Here is a 19,796-nt window from a genome sequence, read left to right on the forward strand (position 1 = left end):
GGTGGTGAACTTGACCCACAGTTTAGAAAATTGCATGTCTAAATACTTTTGTTTTAGTTCCAAATGAAATGTTGCATGTTGTATAAAATAATTTGATATATATTTTTTTTATTTAATAATAAATTATAGGTTTTAAAATTTTCTGTTTTGTATCTGAAAAATTTAAATAAAAACGAAAACAAAAATTTTTTTATCAAAAAAAAAAAACAAAAAACTAGCATTGATTGCGGAAACGTGCCTCAGTGTGAGCAAATCCAGCTACAGAAAATTTCATCCAACAATTGGTGGAACAAATGTTACGATTTTTAGCATAGATGCACGTTTCTGATAGGTGCGGATTTGAATGTCAAAGTTTTTGGGTCAATTTTACAATCACCAACAATCGCCAAATCAATAATTGCGAGCAGCACTGAAATTAATTTTTTTATCAATGAAATCGAATGTATCTACGACGGAAAGCATCTGCTGTGGAAAATCACACAGAACTGCGATTAAATACAATATTTATGCTGTATACGGTTTACGAACACAACTGATAGTCTATTTTCAATTTGAATGCATGTAATTATAGGTAGTACTATGAGTTCCTAAAATATCTACAATGATAATGTCTTTAACTATTACTGCAGCCAGTAACAGTCTTCTGGTACTACGATCAGAAGAGTCCTATTGTACCAATTTCATTATTGATTATACAAAGCTCTTTAAAGCTTTGTGAACAAAGTCCGGAACTAAATCTAGAGAAGAGCTCTTAATCTGTTCTGGTGACACAAATTCCATATGAATCAAGTTTCTTCTGTGCGTTATTAAAGCTGGACAATCACAAAGAATACACAGAGTAGTTTCCTCATCTTCCTCATCTTAGTTTATGAAGATGTTATTTCAGACCATAATGACCTGTAAAGAAATCCGTTAACAACCCTAAATCACATTTTGAGAATTTAACGAAGTCTTTGTAGGAGTATGATGTTATCAGTGCTTTGCTTTGTCTTAGTCCTAGGAAGTCTTCCCAATACTCCAACCGCATATAATTTTCCTTGTCTTTAATAATTTGTTTTGTACTGTCACAGTTTAATCCACAAAAGAGTTGAGAGCCTGTGAAAGTAGTTTTTGATGCAGATCTGGTTAGCTCATCAACTTGTTCATTTCCTAAAGCTAATAACTATCTTTAACTAATAATTCATCCATTTTCAAATGATAATTAGCATATATAAATTTTATTGGATATGTTGATTAAAATGATCTGAATTTTCTATAAAAGCTAACATATTTAGCTACTTTAGTAGTCTCTTTTGGTCTACTTAATGACCAAAATGTTTTGTAATGGGAAATGCTGTATATTGTCCACAAACCATTTAAATCATATATATTTATATAATATATTATATTATATTAATATTATATATATTGCTGGTAAACCATTTATATCACAAATATTTAATCGCTGTTCTATGTGAACTTCCACAACGGATTCATTTTCTAGTAGACATATTTTGTTACATTTATATTAAAAAATAGAGTGGATTTAAGATGATACAGACAGTAGCTATGTGGTATCCAACTATATTGTACTCTGCGATAAACATGCTCAGTACTCTAAGGTTCTTTTCTTTTAACTCGCAAGAAAGATTATCACAGTTTTTTCAGTATCTTTAACTAAGATTTTCATTATATCACAAATTTCAAGTTTACCCATCTTTTTTCATGGGTAAGCCCTACAAAGATATTGAACGAATCTGGGAACTCTGTAGGATAAACAATAAAAATTGGTTTATGAGATTATAGAACAGAGTCTTCATTAGCTATACTATGAGCTCATATAAGGTACAATTCATGTTCTATAAACCATCGGACTGAGTTCGATCATAAAACTTGCATAAGTGCACGTTTTTATTGAAAACTCTGCATCTCAACTGTACTCAGCTATTAATATGTCTTAAAGATCTAACAGTTATCAATAAGCGTAAAACTTTAAACAGAGTCCAACTATATACTATTTTCTAGTATAAAAATCTGCAATAGAAATAATAACATGAATATCTGTCGGTTCAGATAAACCGTTCTGATAATATAGTAGTTGTAATCAGTTGAAAATTGCCGTAAGATGAACATATATAGAAAAGTATATATAAATAAAATTTAAAATAACAAACTAAATTAAAATTAATATGTTTTTAAATTATTATCATAAATATTTGCTCATATAAAGAAAACATCTTTCTGCATAACAATCACAATCACCACACAAGATCATAACTGCATTAGAGTCCACCCACCAACATCCTAACAACTTTCCCGACATATCTGCATATACGCATTTCTTTAAAATTCCACTGTCTTTCCTCTTTTACCGAAAACCCATTTGAATAAATTTCCAAAGCAATTTTCAGTCACTCAAATTGCAGTTATTTGCATATTTCGCGTGCGATCTCAGAGGAAATGCAAGAAAGTCAAGCAGAGATGCTTGATTTCAGCATCCATTGGAAAACTCAAGATATACCACGAATTTTCCATAAATATGTAAATTTAATTGCAAACGCGGAAATGATATCCTAAAAGGTGGGCGGTGTTAAGTTGATAATTGTCAACAATTTATTATTCGATGTTACTCGCCTAGGACATATTTACATAAATCTAAAATAGTTAATAAAATAAAGAATACAATTTATATTTTTATTTAATTATGTTAGGTATGCTGGTATTAAACGGTGCGGTGGGAGTCCGATCTTAGGAGCACACCGATATGACAACGGATTTTAGTAGGATCAGTTATTTTAAGAAAAACTTTTCACCACGTTATATGCTGATATGACTTACTTTCTGAGATTGCGCTAACAAAAATTACACATCTGGCACTAGATACCATCTTCACCTTTTTATATTCACTTCCCGGATATTGCAATTTCTATTGCAACAGATAAACTATCAATTGATTGCCATAAATAAGAAAAAACAGCTGAGTTGAATATTCTTATCAGATCATAAGACTCACCTGATCTAAATAAGACAAAATTCGAACCAATCAGCTACTTTAACTAAAACGAAACCGACTCTGTACCACAGTGTCGATGTTGACCGATCGCTACGTTTTAGGAAAGCAAGCAATATGACTTGGTCCAGTCTCTACCAACTTTTTTCTGGATAGTGACTTTACAGATATACAGGATATTGTGGTCCCCTCATTTGTCATTGCTCATCAAGGGCTAAGAGAAGTATTATTAGTATTATGAGTTTTTAACTAACCTGAAAGAACCTGAAGAAAATTATGGAGCTAACTCAATTGTAGAATTTTAGAATCTATACCAAATCTATAACATTTTAGTTTTCTTCGAAATAAAGCGCTAGGCAAAATGGATCTTTGTTTCATATAAGGTTTCTTAAAACAAATTTGTAGAAAGATTGTCGATCTATACCGATTTATCTCTCTGTGGTATATATAGTAAGAACTTTAAAAATGTGGTAAGAGCAACGATTACGATTATACGATTATACTTAATGATTAGAGGCGCTAAGCATTCGAACACATAAATTTCCAACACTCCATGCAGGAATCACAACGTAAAAACATTTGTTAGTTGTTGAATTTAGTCTGAAATATACCAGCAATGATTTTCTTTCCAAAAAGAAAATAGCAATAATAATAATTTCTTATTAAAATATTCAAAATATAGAAATAAAATAAATAAACATTAAAAAAATTAAATTTTTCTCATTTCCACGCAACTTCAAAATTTATGCAGTTCCTAACGACAAGAAACCCTCTCGCGTTTTATTTTTCAATTAATTAATTTCTACACACTGACACATGTCTTCATTTTCTGAAATTTTCAGCTCTACACACTGACTTATCGACACTATCATGCATACTTTGTCTAATTAACCGCTGTAAAGGTTATAATACACGATAAAAAATTTTAGTATTTACTAACACCTCATACAAATATCGTATCACTCTGAAGTTGCAAGACCGTAGACAAAAATATTATACTGACTGTATCAACAAATACCGTAGTAAGCAAAGACCATAAATGTACGATAAACCAAAGATCAAAAATCGTATTGTGACAAAACCAAAGCACAGATCGTATTATTATAAACAAAGACTATACGTGTTATTGTATTTTATTTATTTTAATTTTTTATGTATTTATTTTACTTTTATTTTTTATTACTTATTAAAATTAATGACTACCAAAAAATATTGTTATTTATTAAATAATATTAAATAAAATATATGTTAAATTAAATCATTTAAATAATTATCATTAAAACAATAATATTAACAATATTTAACCATTTAAAATTTAATGTTTTTATTTAAATACTTAATATTTTTATTTAATATAGAACTTTTGTTTATTTAATACCCATTATTTATTTTTAATATTTCATATAAATTATGTAATATGTAATGTAATATATATATGTAATATATATATATGTAATACATAGTAATATATAATTAATATATAATTTATTATTTATTTTATATATAAAATAAATTATGTATAACTTAATATAAAATATATAGTATATTTATTATAATTTATAATTATTATTATAAAAAATTAAAAAATTTTAAATTATTTATTATTTATTTTTTAAATTATTTATTATTATTTTTAAATTATTTTTTATTATTTATTTGAAAGTTAAAATATTCTTAAAATATTTCTGAAAATTATAAGCATACATTTTTTTTATTAAATAGTATTTTCATCAGTTGATGATGCATTTTCATCAGTTGATAATCTATTTCCATCTTCAGTTCTGCCATTTCTATTGTCTTCAATCTCACGAACACGATAGGCATTAAAATTATGTTGTTTGATGTCATCAATGTAGTGAAAACCCGTTAGACAATCAAGGCATAAAGGAGTCAGATCATGCAGTTGTCGATTACTATTTTCCACTATGAAAGTGTAGTTCTGTTTCGCGCACATTGGACATATACGATTGTTGTAGGTGTTGTACGATACCAACAGTGGATAGCACTTGGGATCTACGTTATATTTATTTGGAGTCAAAATATCCAGTTGCGAAAAGACGAATACATGTTCGCAATTTCCATGATGCATATAAAGCTGTGGAAATCCAAAACTAACCGACAAATCCAGAAAACGCGTATCCTCCATATTTTTCACATTTAATTCAAAGTTTTCGTAACCCTTGGCTTCCTTGGCCCATTCTAGAATCACCTTTGAATAGTCAGGAGTTTGTGGAATACGCATATCATTATAAAATGTGTCAGTTATAAAAAAAAACGCAGGATTCGATAACGTATCAGGAAGTTCAGCAAATGGATCATCGCTTATATCGAAAAATCTCTTTTTCTTGCAAATACATTTGATTTTGTCACGTAGCTCACACAATAAATTACTTCCCAAACATTGAAATTCTTCTTCAAAAACATATTTCTTCGCATAATCTTTAGGCTTGTAAAAACGGATTGTCACAATAACCTCATTGAAATACTTATGATCCTGAAACCTTTTCTTTTGATACGGTATTGTCAGCATTCTATACGACTCAGCTGTACGTTGAAATGGACTACTATCGCGTGTTGCTTTAAAATCGGCATAAAACTGATGACTCAAAAAGTCAGAATCGCTTTCAGTTCCCATATTTGCTTCTTCATCGCAGCTTTGAAGAAGTTGTTCAATATTAGTTAATTTCTCTAATTCTTCTAAGCCCTTGTCATCTACAGTATTTCTCATGAATTTTTTCATATTAAAATCTGGAAACGAATTTTCTTCAGAGTAAATGAAATCATTCTTGAGTTTAAGCGTATATTCATTTAGAAACTCTTTAATCGAGATGAGAGGTCGCATGTTAACTTCAGTTGTTATTTCTAATATATGCCTGTTTTCAGCCATCTCTAAACCAAAAAATATTCAAAAAAATATCCAAATAAATATTAAAATATCACAATTAAATGTTCTTTTTTATATTCCTCTTACTTTTGAGGGGCTTGACATCTATTTTATAAAATACATTAGCTTATAAAATACAAAACGAGCTGAGCGTACAAAATTAATAAAAAAAATAGAAACTATGTAAAAAGGATACAATTGACGACCTGATAGGGCATAAGCGTATATAAATAAGGAAATAGAGTGAGTATGTCTGCTGTTAGATTCACTGTTCTTTTATCAGTAAATATATTTACACTCTAAAACAAAGGAAAGAATGAAGCAAAATGAAATATAGAAGTTTCCGACAATTCCAATTGAATGCTGCTATAAACCACAGATCTGCAAAAATATGAAAAGATATGTTTCGGTATTAATGTATTGGGCCCATGTTATGTAGAGTGCCACGGGCTCGTCAAAATCAAAATTGTTATTGCTTTCAATGCAAATTAAAAAACAGCGTGGGAGAACAGAAGAATCTGAGCTGAGTCTATCTGTGGCTCGTCATTCAGTCAAAGCCGTGTTGTATGTATGTGTGTATATATATCCTTTTAAAAATTAGGCACCTACAAAAAGTACAAAAAAGTAATAGTAAAAATATGAAACTGACAAACTGATTTGACATTCTGCATAACATGCATTTTCGTCATAGTCCGAAAGAGCCAATTTTAATGTGCCAGTGACACTCTTCTTAACATGGACCTTACGAAAATAAACCTGACTCTCAGCGTTTGTACGCTCACCACTGGGAATCCCTAAGTATAATGCTACGTATTACATTGAGAAAACAATCAGAAACTTCATATCTACTGGTTTCATGTGTAAACTATTTGCGCAGCGTTCCTTGGCGCGCAACAAAAACATCTATATTTCAAAACCGTGTACTTAGGAATGTTTACAGCACTCCATATAATTCATTTAAAATTTGTAATACTATTGAGTCATCTAAGAATTATATCCTGATAATTGTATTTTAATTTATTTATTTTAGAGAAACTTAAACAATTGATGTTTTCCTTTAAATATATATAATATTTAAATATTATGTTCTAGAAATTTATACATCACAAATTATAAATTAATTACATATTTACCGTACAGTAATAGATCACTATTAATTAATTTTAATTTGATCAAATAATACAAATAATACAAATTTTAAAAAATTAACTTTAGCCAGAAAGTCAGCACACCAGACAATTTTAAAGTCGCGCAAGGCAATTCGTGAAAAGAACAGAAATGTACGGGAATGTACAGAAATCACTGCTGCCAACCTAATTTTGTTTTTGAGAAAAAGCTATGACGTTTACACCTTTGCTTACAATGTCAAGATATTTAATGGAATATTACCATCTAACAAATAATTTTAATTATGCTAATATTAAATTGGAGTTTCGAATTTTGCAACAATATAATTTTGATTTCTTCACTGGTTTATTTTGATAACATATGGTATAAATTATGAAAGGCAATTTTGTGAATGTCTAACATTGTTTCATATAGGCACTTATTCATTTATATTAAAAGTGAACGTTCACACTATAATTAGCTCATTTATGCAGCTGATAGAATTTTTATAAATTTTTAAAAAAGTTTGCTTTAATTTAATATTAAATTTGTATAAATAAAATTAAATCATTTATATATACAATTAATAAAAACAAAGATTTTAATAAATACTGCCTCAGTGTCTTTATTTACAGCTCAGCTGTTGTTTGTTTACATTTTAGATATAAAACATATGACACATATACAGCTCATAATCATAAAATCATTTATATGGAAGCACTTTGTATGTAGCACTTTTGTTTGTATCATTCTCATTTTAGATTGAGCACAACCTCCTAAATGAGACAGTGTGAATGTGTTACAAGGGGCAGATTATGGTTGCAGTCAGGTCCTGCAATTGTAATTGCTTTTCAATACAAAATGAAATTTTGACACTGAAAGCTCATTTTATTTTGCATAGAAAGCAGCAAGAATTGCCGTAACGTGTAAATCAGGAACAGCTGATTTACAAATTTGCTGGGCTGAAACCAGCTGAGATAAAAACAGCTGAACCGGAACCAACTAGCCAAAAACCATCTTAGGACGCAAAGGTACTGCATATACAAATATAAGCGAATATTTCGCTTGCGTTCGATGGAATGAATAACAGTGCTTTGAGCAATTTTATTAATTAATTATATATACATTTATATCAATTTAGAAATGTGTTATTCTATATTGGAATGTCTCTCAAATGAAATTTCTTGCTGATTGGCCATCTACTATTCAGGCAATATTTGTCAAAAATATAGCAGTTAATGAACTCAATAAAATATTACAATTAAATATTTTATAATTAGACAAATATATTATTATATATTATGTTATAAATTATATTACAATTATATAAATATTATATTAAGATTTTATCAAATGAAATATTATGGAAATATTTTTATATTAAGACTATTATCTGTCTTAATAAATAAAATCGTAATAAATAAAAATAATTATATATTAGCATGAAATTTTAGACACATGCTGAAGACACAGAAAAAAAAATTGTATTCATATTTGCTAAGATATAATACAATATCAACATAATAGCATTATAAAAATATTAGATCATATAGAAATATATGTTATATATTGTTTTTATAAGAATTGTTAATTAATACAACATCCCTGATCTTACACAAACTGTAGTCTTATTTCCATTGACATTACAACTGTCATTTCTTGTTGCCATTGACTTCAGGACTGTCATTTGTAGTGTCAATTCATATTAGAGCTGTCACTTGACTTTTGTTTGTAATTTTTAGTGGAATTAAGTATAAAATTGGTAGGTTTTGATTAAGCTAAATGAAAAATTAGTATTTTACAAACTAATATATATATTAACATAAAATTATATTTCTGTTGGCAATTTTTAAAGGAACAACGTACTGATACATTAGACAAAAAGGCGATATGAGTATTGAAAAGAAGTCATTTGAATTGCAAGCACAAGTACGGCACAATGCAAATGAATTGAAAGGCACACTTAGTGATCTCTACAATTGGGAACAGGAAATTAAAGACAAAGAGAAGAACCTACAGAGGTTGTTAGATGAAACCGAAAGGGGATCAGTAACAGTAAGTAAATGAAAACGTAATAAATAATACAAAAAATATAAATAAATTTTATTTTTAAGAAACCACCGATGCGCGGTAATGTGGTACCGGCAAAAACGAATGCACCAGTTGAGCAGTGCTCAACAAAAGCTGATGTTAAGAATACTAGTAAGTATTATTTAAATGTTTTCATAGCATATAATACAAAAACATACATTAAACAACTAAACTGAATGACACATATGTTTATTACTAAATTTCAAATTTATTTATACACATTCAACAGCTAAACCTACGACTGAATGTAATAAAAATTCACTGCATGAAAGCAAGGAGAAAATTGAGCGTACTAATGTTGCCAACAAAGATGTTAATAAAAATAATCATTTAGGTAATTCTTGTTGACTTCTTGTTGAAATTTAAACATTTTTAATTTTAATCTTCTAATGCAGTTAAAGATTCACCAGAAAAACAAATCCAACCGCTTGATGAAATTAAATCTGGTAATATACATTTTAAAATTGACTGTTATTGACTGAATTAATTTTGTTTTATTATTATAGTTAAACGTTCAACAGAAAAAGCCGAAAATCCACTACACAAAAATGAAGAAAAACGTCTTCATGCTAATGAAATTAAAGAACGTGGTAACACATTTGTGAAGGCAGGAAAATATGATGAAGCAATTGAAGCTTACACTCAAGCTATAGAGATATATCCTGAAGATGCAACATTTTATAGTAATCGTGCTTTATGTTACTTAAAATTAGAAAGGTACTTAATATTTAAGCAAAAGCAACATTGGATTCAAAAGCAGTTATAAATCATTAAATATATATAATGACTTGTATATATAAAAGGCATTATATATTAAGTACATATAGGTTATATTAAGTACATTAATTCTCCATTTAGGTCTATTGGCTTATAAAAGCAGTAAACGTTAAAAAATAAATTTAAACTAAAATTGAAAATGGCAATATCTGTATAACTGCTCCTTTTATAGTTTTATTCTTATGTTGATTACGAATAAAATATTAATATATGTCGATTTTGTATAGGTTGGTAAAATATTTATATATATTTTCAATTAAAATACTCGAGATAAAAATGATATAGTTACTAATTTCTGATTTCAAGCATTTAAATTATTTGAAATAATTTTTTTTATATTTTTCAGTTACGAACATACTATAGATGACTGCAATTCAGCAATAAAAATCGATAAAAACTGTTTAAAAGCTTATTACAGACGTATGCAAGCACATGAGTCTCTCGGTAACAATATAGATGCCCTTAAGGATTGTACAACAATTTTATCCGTTGATCCGAAAAATAGTGAAACTAAAAAGAGTTTACAACGCATAAATGATAAACTTAAATCAGCCAGTTTGTATATAGTCAGTATATAAATATATTTTTTTAATTAATATAATTTTTTAGAAAAAATAAAAGTCGATCAACTATTTTCAAAGTTGCGTTCAAATGAAATTGAGATACAACCAATTGATAAACCTCCACATAAACGTTCTAGTAAACCACTTCAACGTATCGATGTGATTGACACAATTTTAGACGCAGACCTCAGTATATCGGATGATGATATTGATAAAATTTTTAATGGAAATTGTGGAACTTTTGAAAAGGTAGAAACGAAACCAGACGAAAATTACGGTATAGATCCTATAATAGCACAAAAAACTAAAATAATTGAATTGAATGAAGATAAACTCACAAGCAAAAGTACAAATAAAAATTCTCGAAGTGATTCTAAAATTTTAGTTGAAGAAATTAGCAATAATGGCACAAATATAAAGAGTTTGGAAAATGATATACCAAAAGTGAAGCAAATGCATAAATCCTTATCAGTTCCTACCATCAGTAGCAATGTAAGATTCGAAACAATGTTACATACAATTTTATTTAATAATTTTTATTTTAGCGACCTTTGCCATCACCACCCAAATCTACATCGCAATTTTATGCAAATTGGAAAGAATTGGATAATCTACAAAAATATACCTATTTAAAAGTTAGTCTTTTCTAGTTTTTTTTTATACGATTATAAAATATATTTTTTTATATTTTTAGTCCATAGACGTTAATAAATTGTCATATATGCTTGGCGCTGGTTTTGAAAGTGATACATTAACCGATATCTTGACAGTTATATATGAATATTATTTGCCCATAAAGGATCCCCAAATCGTTGAAACAATGTTACAAATTTGTAAAAACAAGCAAGTCCCGATATTATCATTATTTATGTCTGCTAATGATAAAGAAAGTAAGTAAAGCATATCTAAAATTTGTTAATTAATTATTATTAATTATTTATTTATTGATTTTTTTTAGTGTTAACTGATATTCTGAATATAATTAAGGAGGACGAAAAAAATATTGCAACCGCAGAAATCATTGCTAAAAACTTCAACTTTGCTCTGAATTAAATAACATATTAACATTTTTAAGTAAAATTTATTTGTATTTAAATTTGTTAATATTTCAAGTATTTTTTGTTACTTAATTACTACATGAAATTCTAATTTTTAATACATTAAAATATAATTTATTTTTATATATTCAATTAAATATACTTATATTTCTAAAAATGCTCAATATTTCTGTAATAATTTTAATTAATGAAGCGACTATATGTAACATTTGGAAAATCATTTGAAATCGTTTAAAGTAATGCCTTCATAACAAAGTTTTTTGAAAGTGCGACATAAAAATGCACTTATCATCAAGCTACATTTCAGTGCTTGTTTAATTATAATTTAAAGAAATTTATCTAAAATTGCTATACAAATAAAAATCAGAAATGTAAGTGAAAAATAATTAATTTACAGGACCTTTAAACCAAAATCTTTGCTGACAGATTTGATTTACTCTTTTTAGCCTAATAGTCTAATAATATCGTAATTATTTTATAGTTTTGCGAAAATAAACAAACATAAATGTATATAAAGAATTATTCGCTGAACAATCATGTCATTATTGCCTTTCATCATATATATGTGGAGATATATTTATATTTGTTAACTGAACTAAAAACAGTGATAAGTATATGGTAACTTATCATTCATTTAAATAAAACAAATCAAGCATTAAGTTTAGAATTAAGTCACTAACAAACTATAATTATAAAATTGTGAAAATCTGTATTTTTGGAAACCAACGTTAAGTCAAAAAATCATATCAGCAGACAGATTTGATGAAGAATCACTCTTAGTAATAGATACTACTGAGGCATTTGAGAACTCAAAATTGGCATTCGTACTACCAACAGATGGCAAGAAGTCAATTATGATAAATGACGACACAAACCTATAAAAATCAAATTAACCAAATCAAGTATTCACAATACTTACCAACTAGATATGCTCTTCATATGAACGACAATTCATCAACGAGACTAATAAACTGATACTTGGTCTCTCTATTTGGCAAGTGCGTCATAGATTCGACACTGCGAAATAGATCGAATCGGCGAAGCAATAGCGTTACAATGACACCATTTGCCAAACATTTTTTTTCATCTTCACGCTAAAAGTGGCGTGTTATCATTTCATTTTATAACATGAACAATTCTGGAAGTCAAATACGCCCTTTGTAAATTAGTACAACTCGATATGATAATGGATCTACAATTATGCCATAGGCGAAATACTTCTATATTCCGTCTTTAGGTTGTATCTGTCAAAAGTTAGTAAAGTGGGAAGCGAAGTGGTATTGTTTCAATTCTATTCAGATTATATATGTGTACAAACTTTTGAAAACTCGATTAGAATAATTGTTCAGAACTATCAAAGAGCACTGTGTTAGACATTTTATTACTACATAAGGTGGTAATTTTCTACTAGGCAAGAGCTTATGGATAAGCAAACTTGAACCATATAGGTAAAAAGCTCCCAAATTGGACCAATAAATATATAGAAAATATAGTGGAAAAGATGAGAGCGAACCAAAAGAACTGGCGAACGATAGAGTCATATGTGATTCAAGTCCTCAATGTGCAGAAATTAGACATAGAGACATAAAGGTGAAGGAGAAACTAGGCTAATAAATAGTCCAGATATCAAGATAATGCTGTAAGAAAGTGGAGTTCTGGACTGAGATCGAAAATCATAAGAGCATGGCTTGAAATGTCAAAATATAACAGACTCTTTTCGAATTATGCGAAAGCGGTTCTGTGTGGGAATAAGCGTCTCCGAAGAAAGGGTCTTTTAGTTCGTATACTACACATTAATATTAGGGAGTTGGGCACACTATGTCGACGACGGTCAGTCTAACGGTGCATAAGACATTATACCCCCTAAATTCTAAACCAAAAAAAAAAAATAAATTATAGGCTAATAAATATGAACCGTATTTAATCGTTTAAATTCCTTTTAGCAACATGGCGCTATTGTAAATAATTTTCATTTAAACTCTATCAAATGTCAATGACTAAATAAATTAATTAATAATTAATTGCTCTGCAGTGAAGGGGTTAGAATATTTCCGAAGTAAGACATGCATGCCGTAAAAGGCACTCAAAGCCAGGTGCTACGCCGACACTTGTGCAGAATGTGAGTTGCAACATTTGACCAGTGGTGTAAATCTGGTACTACGGGGGTCGGTGGCCCGCGGTTTCGGCTGTGCTGACCAGTTGAGGTTGTACATGTGACTGTGGTTAATATCCAAACTAACGCGGGAAGAATGATCAGGTATTTGTTTTATCATTCATTCGGCGTGGAGTTGCGCATTGACCACCGGGTGCTATGACCCAAAGATTAACAGAGATTTTTGGTAGACAATTCTTCGTTTCGACCGGCGGAAATTTCTTTTGAAATTCCAATGGTGCGTTGAATGACGTGTTGTATTAATACACGTTTTTTTGAACACCGTAATATTAAGCCTCTACGGCATAGAAGGTTACGTAAAATAACGTAACCAGAGACTACTAGAAACCAGCACAAAGTTTATTTTCTTATATTAATTTTTATAAGGGCTCAATAAAATCCTTTCTATTCCTTTAAGCAGCATAGTGCTATTACAAAGAATTTCCCTTTAGAGTCTATAAAAAGTCAATGACTAAATAAACTAAAATTTCTATTGGGATGCTCTACTCTACAGGAACCAACACCCAGTTTATTTTCTAATATATTAATATTAATTTTCTAATGTTAATTTTTATTGGGGTGCAATAAAATCCTTTCAATTCCTTTAAGCAGCATAGTGGTTTTACTAAGAATTTCCATTTAAACTCTAACAAAACTCAATCAGTAGATAAATTGAGTTTTCATCCACTACTGTGATAGTTAATGGAAATAGGCTTAATTATAATAGTTAATATATGATATAATGTATATAATTAACTGCAGCTTAATCTTATAATAAATTAATGTATTATATATTTTCTATTTCAATATTCCAATAAATGAATAACAGAATTTTTTACATTTTCTTGACAGTTCGATACCAGTTTTCAAATTAAGATCGTTACTAGATTAGCGCTATTGCAGTTAGTGGGAGTTTTTCCCGTGAACTTCAACAACAATAAGAAAAATTCGCATTCAATTACGAGCATGTAAATTTCATTTGGAATAAAAATATTTGTATACATTATAGATACACATATATATATATTTGAGCAGATAAGCTCTTCGTGATACTTGTGGAAGAGAACATGCACTCGTAAATGAACGTGAGACTTCATTTATCCACACTACGAGTACATAGGCTAAACTGAGATTTTTTATAATTATTATTGAACCGCTTTAAAGTTATTTATGTTATTGTTATTGTTTTTGTTATCGTACTAACAGTTGGAATGTGTATTTGTGAAAAGTATCTGAAACTACAATACAAATGCTGTCGCTGTCGTTGTCGTTGTCGTTAAAATGTGGATATCAATGATGACGACAATAAGAGCGAATTAGTGTATAGGCGAGATTTAAGTTGATATTTCTAAAGTTAGCGACTGGGCTAGACGTTGGCTTACTGCTTCATTGTGCACATGCTCTTGCGTGGATCAGTGTGGATCAGTTGCTGTCAATACGCCAACGGATTTGGATATGAAACGCGGTTGTCGCGTCACGTCGAGTCGGGTCTGATTTAATTAATATCTAAACTTTTTTAATGCGATTTTTTTTTCTGACGCTTAACAAAAAACAAAATAAAAAAAAAAATTAAATAAATTATTAAGTGTAAAAATATCTTAAATTTTATTTCGCTTAATTTTGTTGTGTTGTGTTGTGTTTTGTTTTGTTCTGTGCAGAAGAATTGCTAATTGTGGTAAAATTTCCAGTGTTTTGTAGATTTTGATAAAAAAAAAAAAAATTACGCGCAAAGAATTTGTTAAATACAATATTTTGAATTTGATTTTAAAACGGATATTTATGAAAGTACAAAGTCTGGTATGGGATGTGATAAGCATTTTTTCGGGTGAAAAGAAAATTTACATATATGTAAATACTATATATACAATATGTAAAAATATTTAAAAATATGTAAAAATATTTAAAATTGTTGTGAGAAAAGAAAACTTGTGGAAATCTCTAACATTTCGATGAGAAAAAAAAAATGTATAATACTTAAAACTCTTACAGACGTTGACGTTTATTAATTTTAATTAAACAAATTACAAACGAAAGAAACAACATTAAAATTATAAAGATTTACAAATGTTAAAAATCACATTTTAAATTAACAAATAAATAATAATTTAGATAATAACTTAATTTTACAAAAATCCCACCATTTGTAGTAGATACGAGCACAAGTACATTTATATATTTTTTCGAGTATATATGTATGTATATTTTATTTGACAAAACTCTGAGTTCTATGCCAGTTCCATGCAAATTAATACAAAACTTAAATATATGTATTTTTACTTTATTATCATAGAAGAGCTCAATACTCAATTGAGTTAAGCCTCGCTCAGCTCATTCCATTTGAGCTCAGCTTCCACACACTTGACTATTCATAGCGCAGTCTCTCCCCTTCACTGCGAACGGGTGGTGTTTTCAAAAACGTCATGCTTGTTTTTTTTTAACCTGTATGTATAAGTATCTACTGAGCTCCGCACCGCTAATGTATCTCTAAACCTACAGCTCCAGCTGAAGCTCAAGCTGAAGCTATCGATATTGATATTGTTACTCTTATTGTTTATGTGTTTTGTTTTAAGCATCGCGAAGATGTTGCCGCTTTTTTTCGTCAAAACAACCGGTTGAATACATGAAGTTATAAAAATATACACAAAATATCGACAAGAAAAATAAATAATTTTAATTTTTTTTTTTTTTTTTTTTTTTTTTTTTTCATTTAACAAAACTAATCAAAGAGAGCAAAATTGGTTGTTTGGTTAGTTTGGTTAGTTTGCTGGGTTGTTGAATAGTTGGATAGTTGATCGCCTTAAGGTGTTTGTTGGCTTTGCACTAGTGATTTCTTTAGTGGCATTTGTAGTGGCAATAGCAATATCAACTAGACATTTGCGTAGTCAATAGTTGGCATACTTGTAATACAACAATATGTATATATTAAATGATAAACAACTTCAAATACAAATAAACCATTTTTAATTTATAATTTTCAATTTCAATATCTACCAGATAGCAAATACTAGCTACCAGATACCATATACCAGATACTACTCGCACTCGTGGCGTACTGAGGTACTGAGTAGCGTAAACACTTTACAACCGCCTAACAACGCGAATTATTTAAAATATTTAAATATTTGTACAAATTCGCGCATCTAAAACTTGAAACTTAATAAAGTTGGCCTAAAATTAAAAACAACTTTTAAAAAAATCTTGCTAATATATATTGACGTGAAAAGAATGTATTGGGAACGAGTGTTTAAAATTAAACCAGAATTTAACAAATATACACAAAGAAAACTTCATCAGTTTTAAGCACTCAATTGTATTTATTATTTTAAAAATAAAAATTGGTATTTCGTTATAAAAAATATTATTACATTAAATTAGTTCTTAAATTCATTTTCATTCTTCTTTTTTTATTAAAAATTTTTTATATTATTAAATTATAATTCTTTATTGGTATATATATTACCAACCTAATTTAATTTAGTTCTTAAAGTCATATTAGGTTTTCCCAATAATTAATTATTCTGTTAACTAAAATTACGATTTTAATCTTACATTTCTTTGCTTTATCAAAAGTATAAATCTATGGAATAATATATACAGAGATTTGTGGATAGAACCTGTGAAAATGTATATAAAAGTCACATAAAAATCACTACTACACAATTGTCTAATCAAATTTACATTGGATTTCTTGTTATAGGACAAGAAATTCTTAAATTTAAAAGATAAAACAATAAGCCGGTACGAAAAGATAAATGAACAGAGTCAATATATTTACAGCGTAATTATCTGTCGTTAAGGCCCAACATTAACTATACCGTGTTTTTAATACGTGTTTCAATGTATCGACAACCGCCCTATTGAAATTTCAAAGAAAGTCTTACCAATTAAAGCTATATGTTTAAATATAGTTTCCGTCTTGGGAGGTAGCGAAGTCTATCTAACAACCAATGTGTCGACAACCGCCCTATTGGAGTTTCAAAGAAAGTCTCACCAATTAAAGCTATATGTTTAAATATAGTTTCCGTCTTGGGAGGGAGCGAAGTCAACACCTTTGCTGTTCTTTGTGGAACAGAACACGATTGAAAAATGTGATGAAGACAGTCACATCGTAACTTTGGGTTTATCTGAAGTCAACCCGATGCTCTATCTAAAGGTACCAACCTTTAATAGTGAGTACAACCGAAGCTGTGGGTGCTGATAGCCGCGAATACCAGATTAACATCAGTTTTAGTGAAACTAGTTAGCAGTTATTATTACTTCAAACAGTATCGTGTGCTGCCTATTAAATTTTGAATAGCCTCTTACGATAGGCATACCATAACCTCGGAAATATTCTTACTAATTTCCCGCAGTAAACAGTAAATAGTAAAAAATGTTCAACACACTAAAGATAGGTGCCAATCGCGTAACTAATAGAAGATATATCGATATTCGTACACTAAATAACTAGCCATTATACACAAAACAAAAATTAATTAGATAACACACAGTGTGATACATAGTACACCCACAAAAAGGAATAAAGATACTGGATCTTCTTCAATAAACCTACTACTATTAGTTAAAATTTCTAATTCTATTCTATCTTAATTAAAATATTATCTGTAATTGTAATAATTATTTTTAGATAAAAGATTTATAAACGCTTCATATCAGTATTCATTATTATCATAACTTGGCGCTACAGCTTAAGATGGATTTAAGTTTCCTTTACACTCTTGTTGCATTCAACTCTATCTCTGGTATCACCTTTTCCTCTACCCAATTGTTTTCATGCTTACATCGTTACAATAAATAAAACATGTTTTTGGATATCATCTATTTCATGAAACAGATTTGCTCATTTATATAGTAGCTACATAGCGTAATATGTAGGCCAAATATTCCTTAAACATTTGCTTACATTGAAACATTGATTATTATAACATACATAAATTATCTGCCCAACTATTTACATCCATAACATACTTTTGGAATATATTCTGAAATACTAGACTTTCTTGAACTACTTTCTATTTATTATATAATGAATTGAATGGTAACAAAACGTACAATTGCAGCACTTTAAATGTTTTAAAGTATCCTTTGATGGACATCCATCTGAAACTATCAAAATATTACTCCATTAAAGGTCTTTAAATATTTTAAAACTTATTGCAATACAAACTCTATTATATGTCGTTTTCGATGGGTCAATCTGGGGTAAATTTTTTAATCGACATTTACTTTTAATGTAATTTTCTGTGTCGAACACTGTAGATATTTTGTCAGAGTAGCAAGTTTACCATATTTATATGATTTGACAGATAAACTGTGACTTGTTGTTGTTGTTGTGGTTTGAGTTAGTACTATTGCGCGCTTTTACTCTTTTGTGACTGGGGGACCTATCCCTGCTCCACACTAAGCTTTAACTATATTAAAATTACTATCATTTATTTATCTTTTAACTGATGACGGACTGTGATTTGATTAGATATACATATGTTGTATATGTTAGATTACTCTACGAATGTTCGATTGGCCAACAAATTTGACAGATCGAGCGTAAATCTGTGGTAATTATTTTAATCGAAATGCTCTTTTAATGCACTTTTAGTTTTCGATTGGTAAATCTGGGGCAAAATATATAACACTCGAGATTAATTTATAACACTATAGTTATTTTGACAGTGTAGCTAGATTACCCTAAAATTAACAACTGTTTTTTATTCAATATATATTCAATATATATTGAATGTTAAATTATTCTAAAAATGTTCGTTTGGGCAACAAAATTTGACAGATCGAGAGCAAATCTAGATTAAGTTCAGATTTACCAATCAAAAACGCCATAAGCAATTTCAAAATGGATCATATGTACAATAAATGGTTAATACCAATTTGAACTTGTCGTATTCCATTCTTCTTACTTTGTAATGCAGATTGTTAATATTAAAATATTTATGTATCTATTAATGTATTAATGCAAATAACTAATAAATTGAAATCTGTGCAATTTATTTAAGCTATAGAATTACTTTCAAGATCACCATTAAAGTATAATCAAGTTTATTTTAATAAAATCAATAAAAAGAAATACATTTCTAACAATCTAGCAAAGAAAACTCGTTACATCTAATCTCATAAAACTGTATAGTTTTTACCTTTTTTTGTATTAATTTATTATAGTATATAT

General features: G+C 28.8%; 2 protein-coding genes and 1 pseudogene across 2 annotated transcripts; 2 read left to right on the forward strand and 1 right to left on the reverse strand.

Moving 5' to 3' along the window:
* Nucleotides 1-4,693: 4,693 nt before the first annotated feature.
* LOC119681441 (snRNA-activating protein complex subunit 3-like) lies at nt 4,694-7,175 on the reverse strand. The gene is made up of 2 exons (XM_038094631.1): nt 7,007-7,175; nt 4,694-5,878 (listed from the first exon to the last, which is right to left on the reverse strand). The coding sequence occupies exon 2, from the start codon at nt 5,874-5,876 to the stop codon at nt 4,704-4,706; it is 1,173 nt and encodes a 390-aa protein (XP_037950559.1). The 5' UTR covers nt 5,877-5,878; nt 7,007-7,175; the 3' UTR covers nt 4,694-4,703.
* A 1,466-nt stretch (nt 7,176-8,641) lies between these two features.
* Nucleotides 8,642-11,505, forward strand: LOC119684149 (RNA polymerase II-associated protein 3-like). Its single transcript, XM_038098115.1, has 11 exons — nt 8,642-8,742; nt 8,836-9,035; nt 9,095-9,182; nt 9,301-9,405; nt 9,467-9,517; nt 9,578-9,788; nt 10,195-10,403; nt 10,458-10,903; nt 10,957-11,046; nt 11,106-11,301; nt 11,370-11,505. The coding sequence occupies exons 2-11, from the start codon at nt 8,871-8,873 to the stop codon at nt 11,462-11,464; spliced, it is 1,656 nt and encodes a 551-aa protein (XP_037954043.1). The 5' UTR covers nt 8,642-8,742; nt 8,836-8,870; the 3' UTR covers nt 11,465-11,505.
* A 3,516-nt stretch (nt 11,506-15,021) lies between these two features.
* Nucleotides 15,022-19,796, forward strand: part of LOC119678972 — a 29,032-nt pseudogene continuing 24,257 nt past the window's right edge.

The sequence above is a fragment of the Teleopsis dalmanni genome, chromosome 2, assembly GCF_002237135.1.
Source record: "Teleopsis dalmanni isolate 2A chromosome 2, ASM223713v2, whole genome shotgun sequence".
In the NCBI taxonomy this organism is placed as follows: Eukaryota; Metazoa; Arthropoda; class Insecta; order Diptera; family Diopsidae; genus Teleopsis; species Teleopsis dalmanni.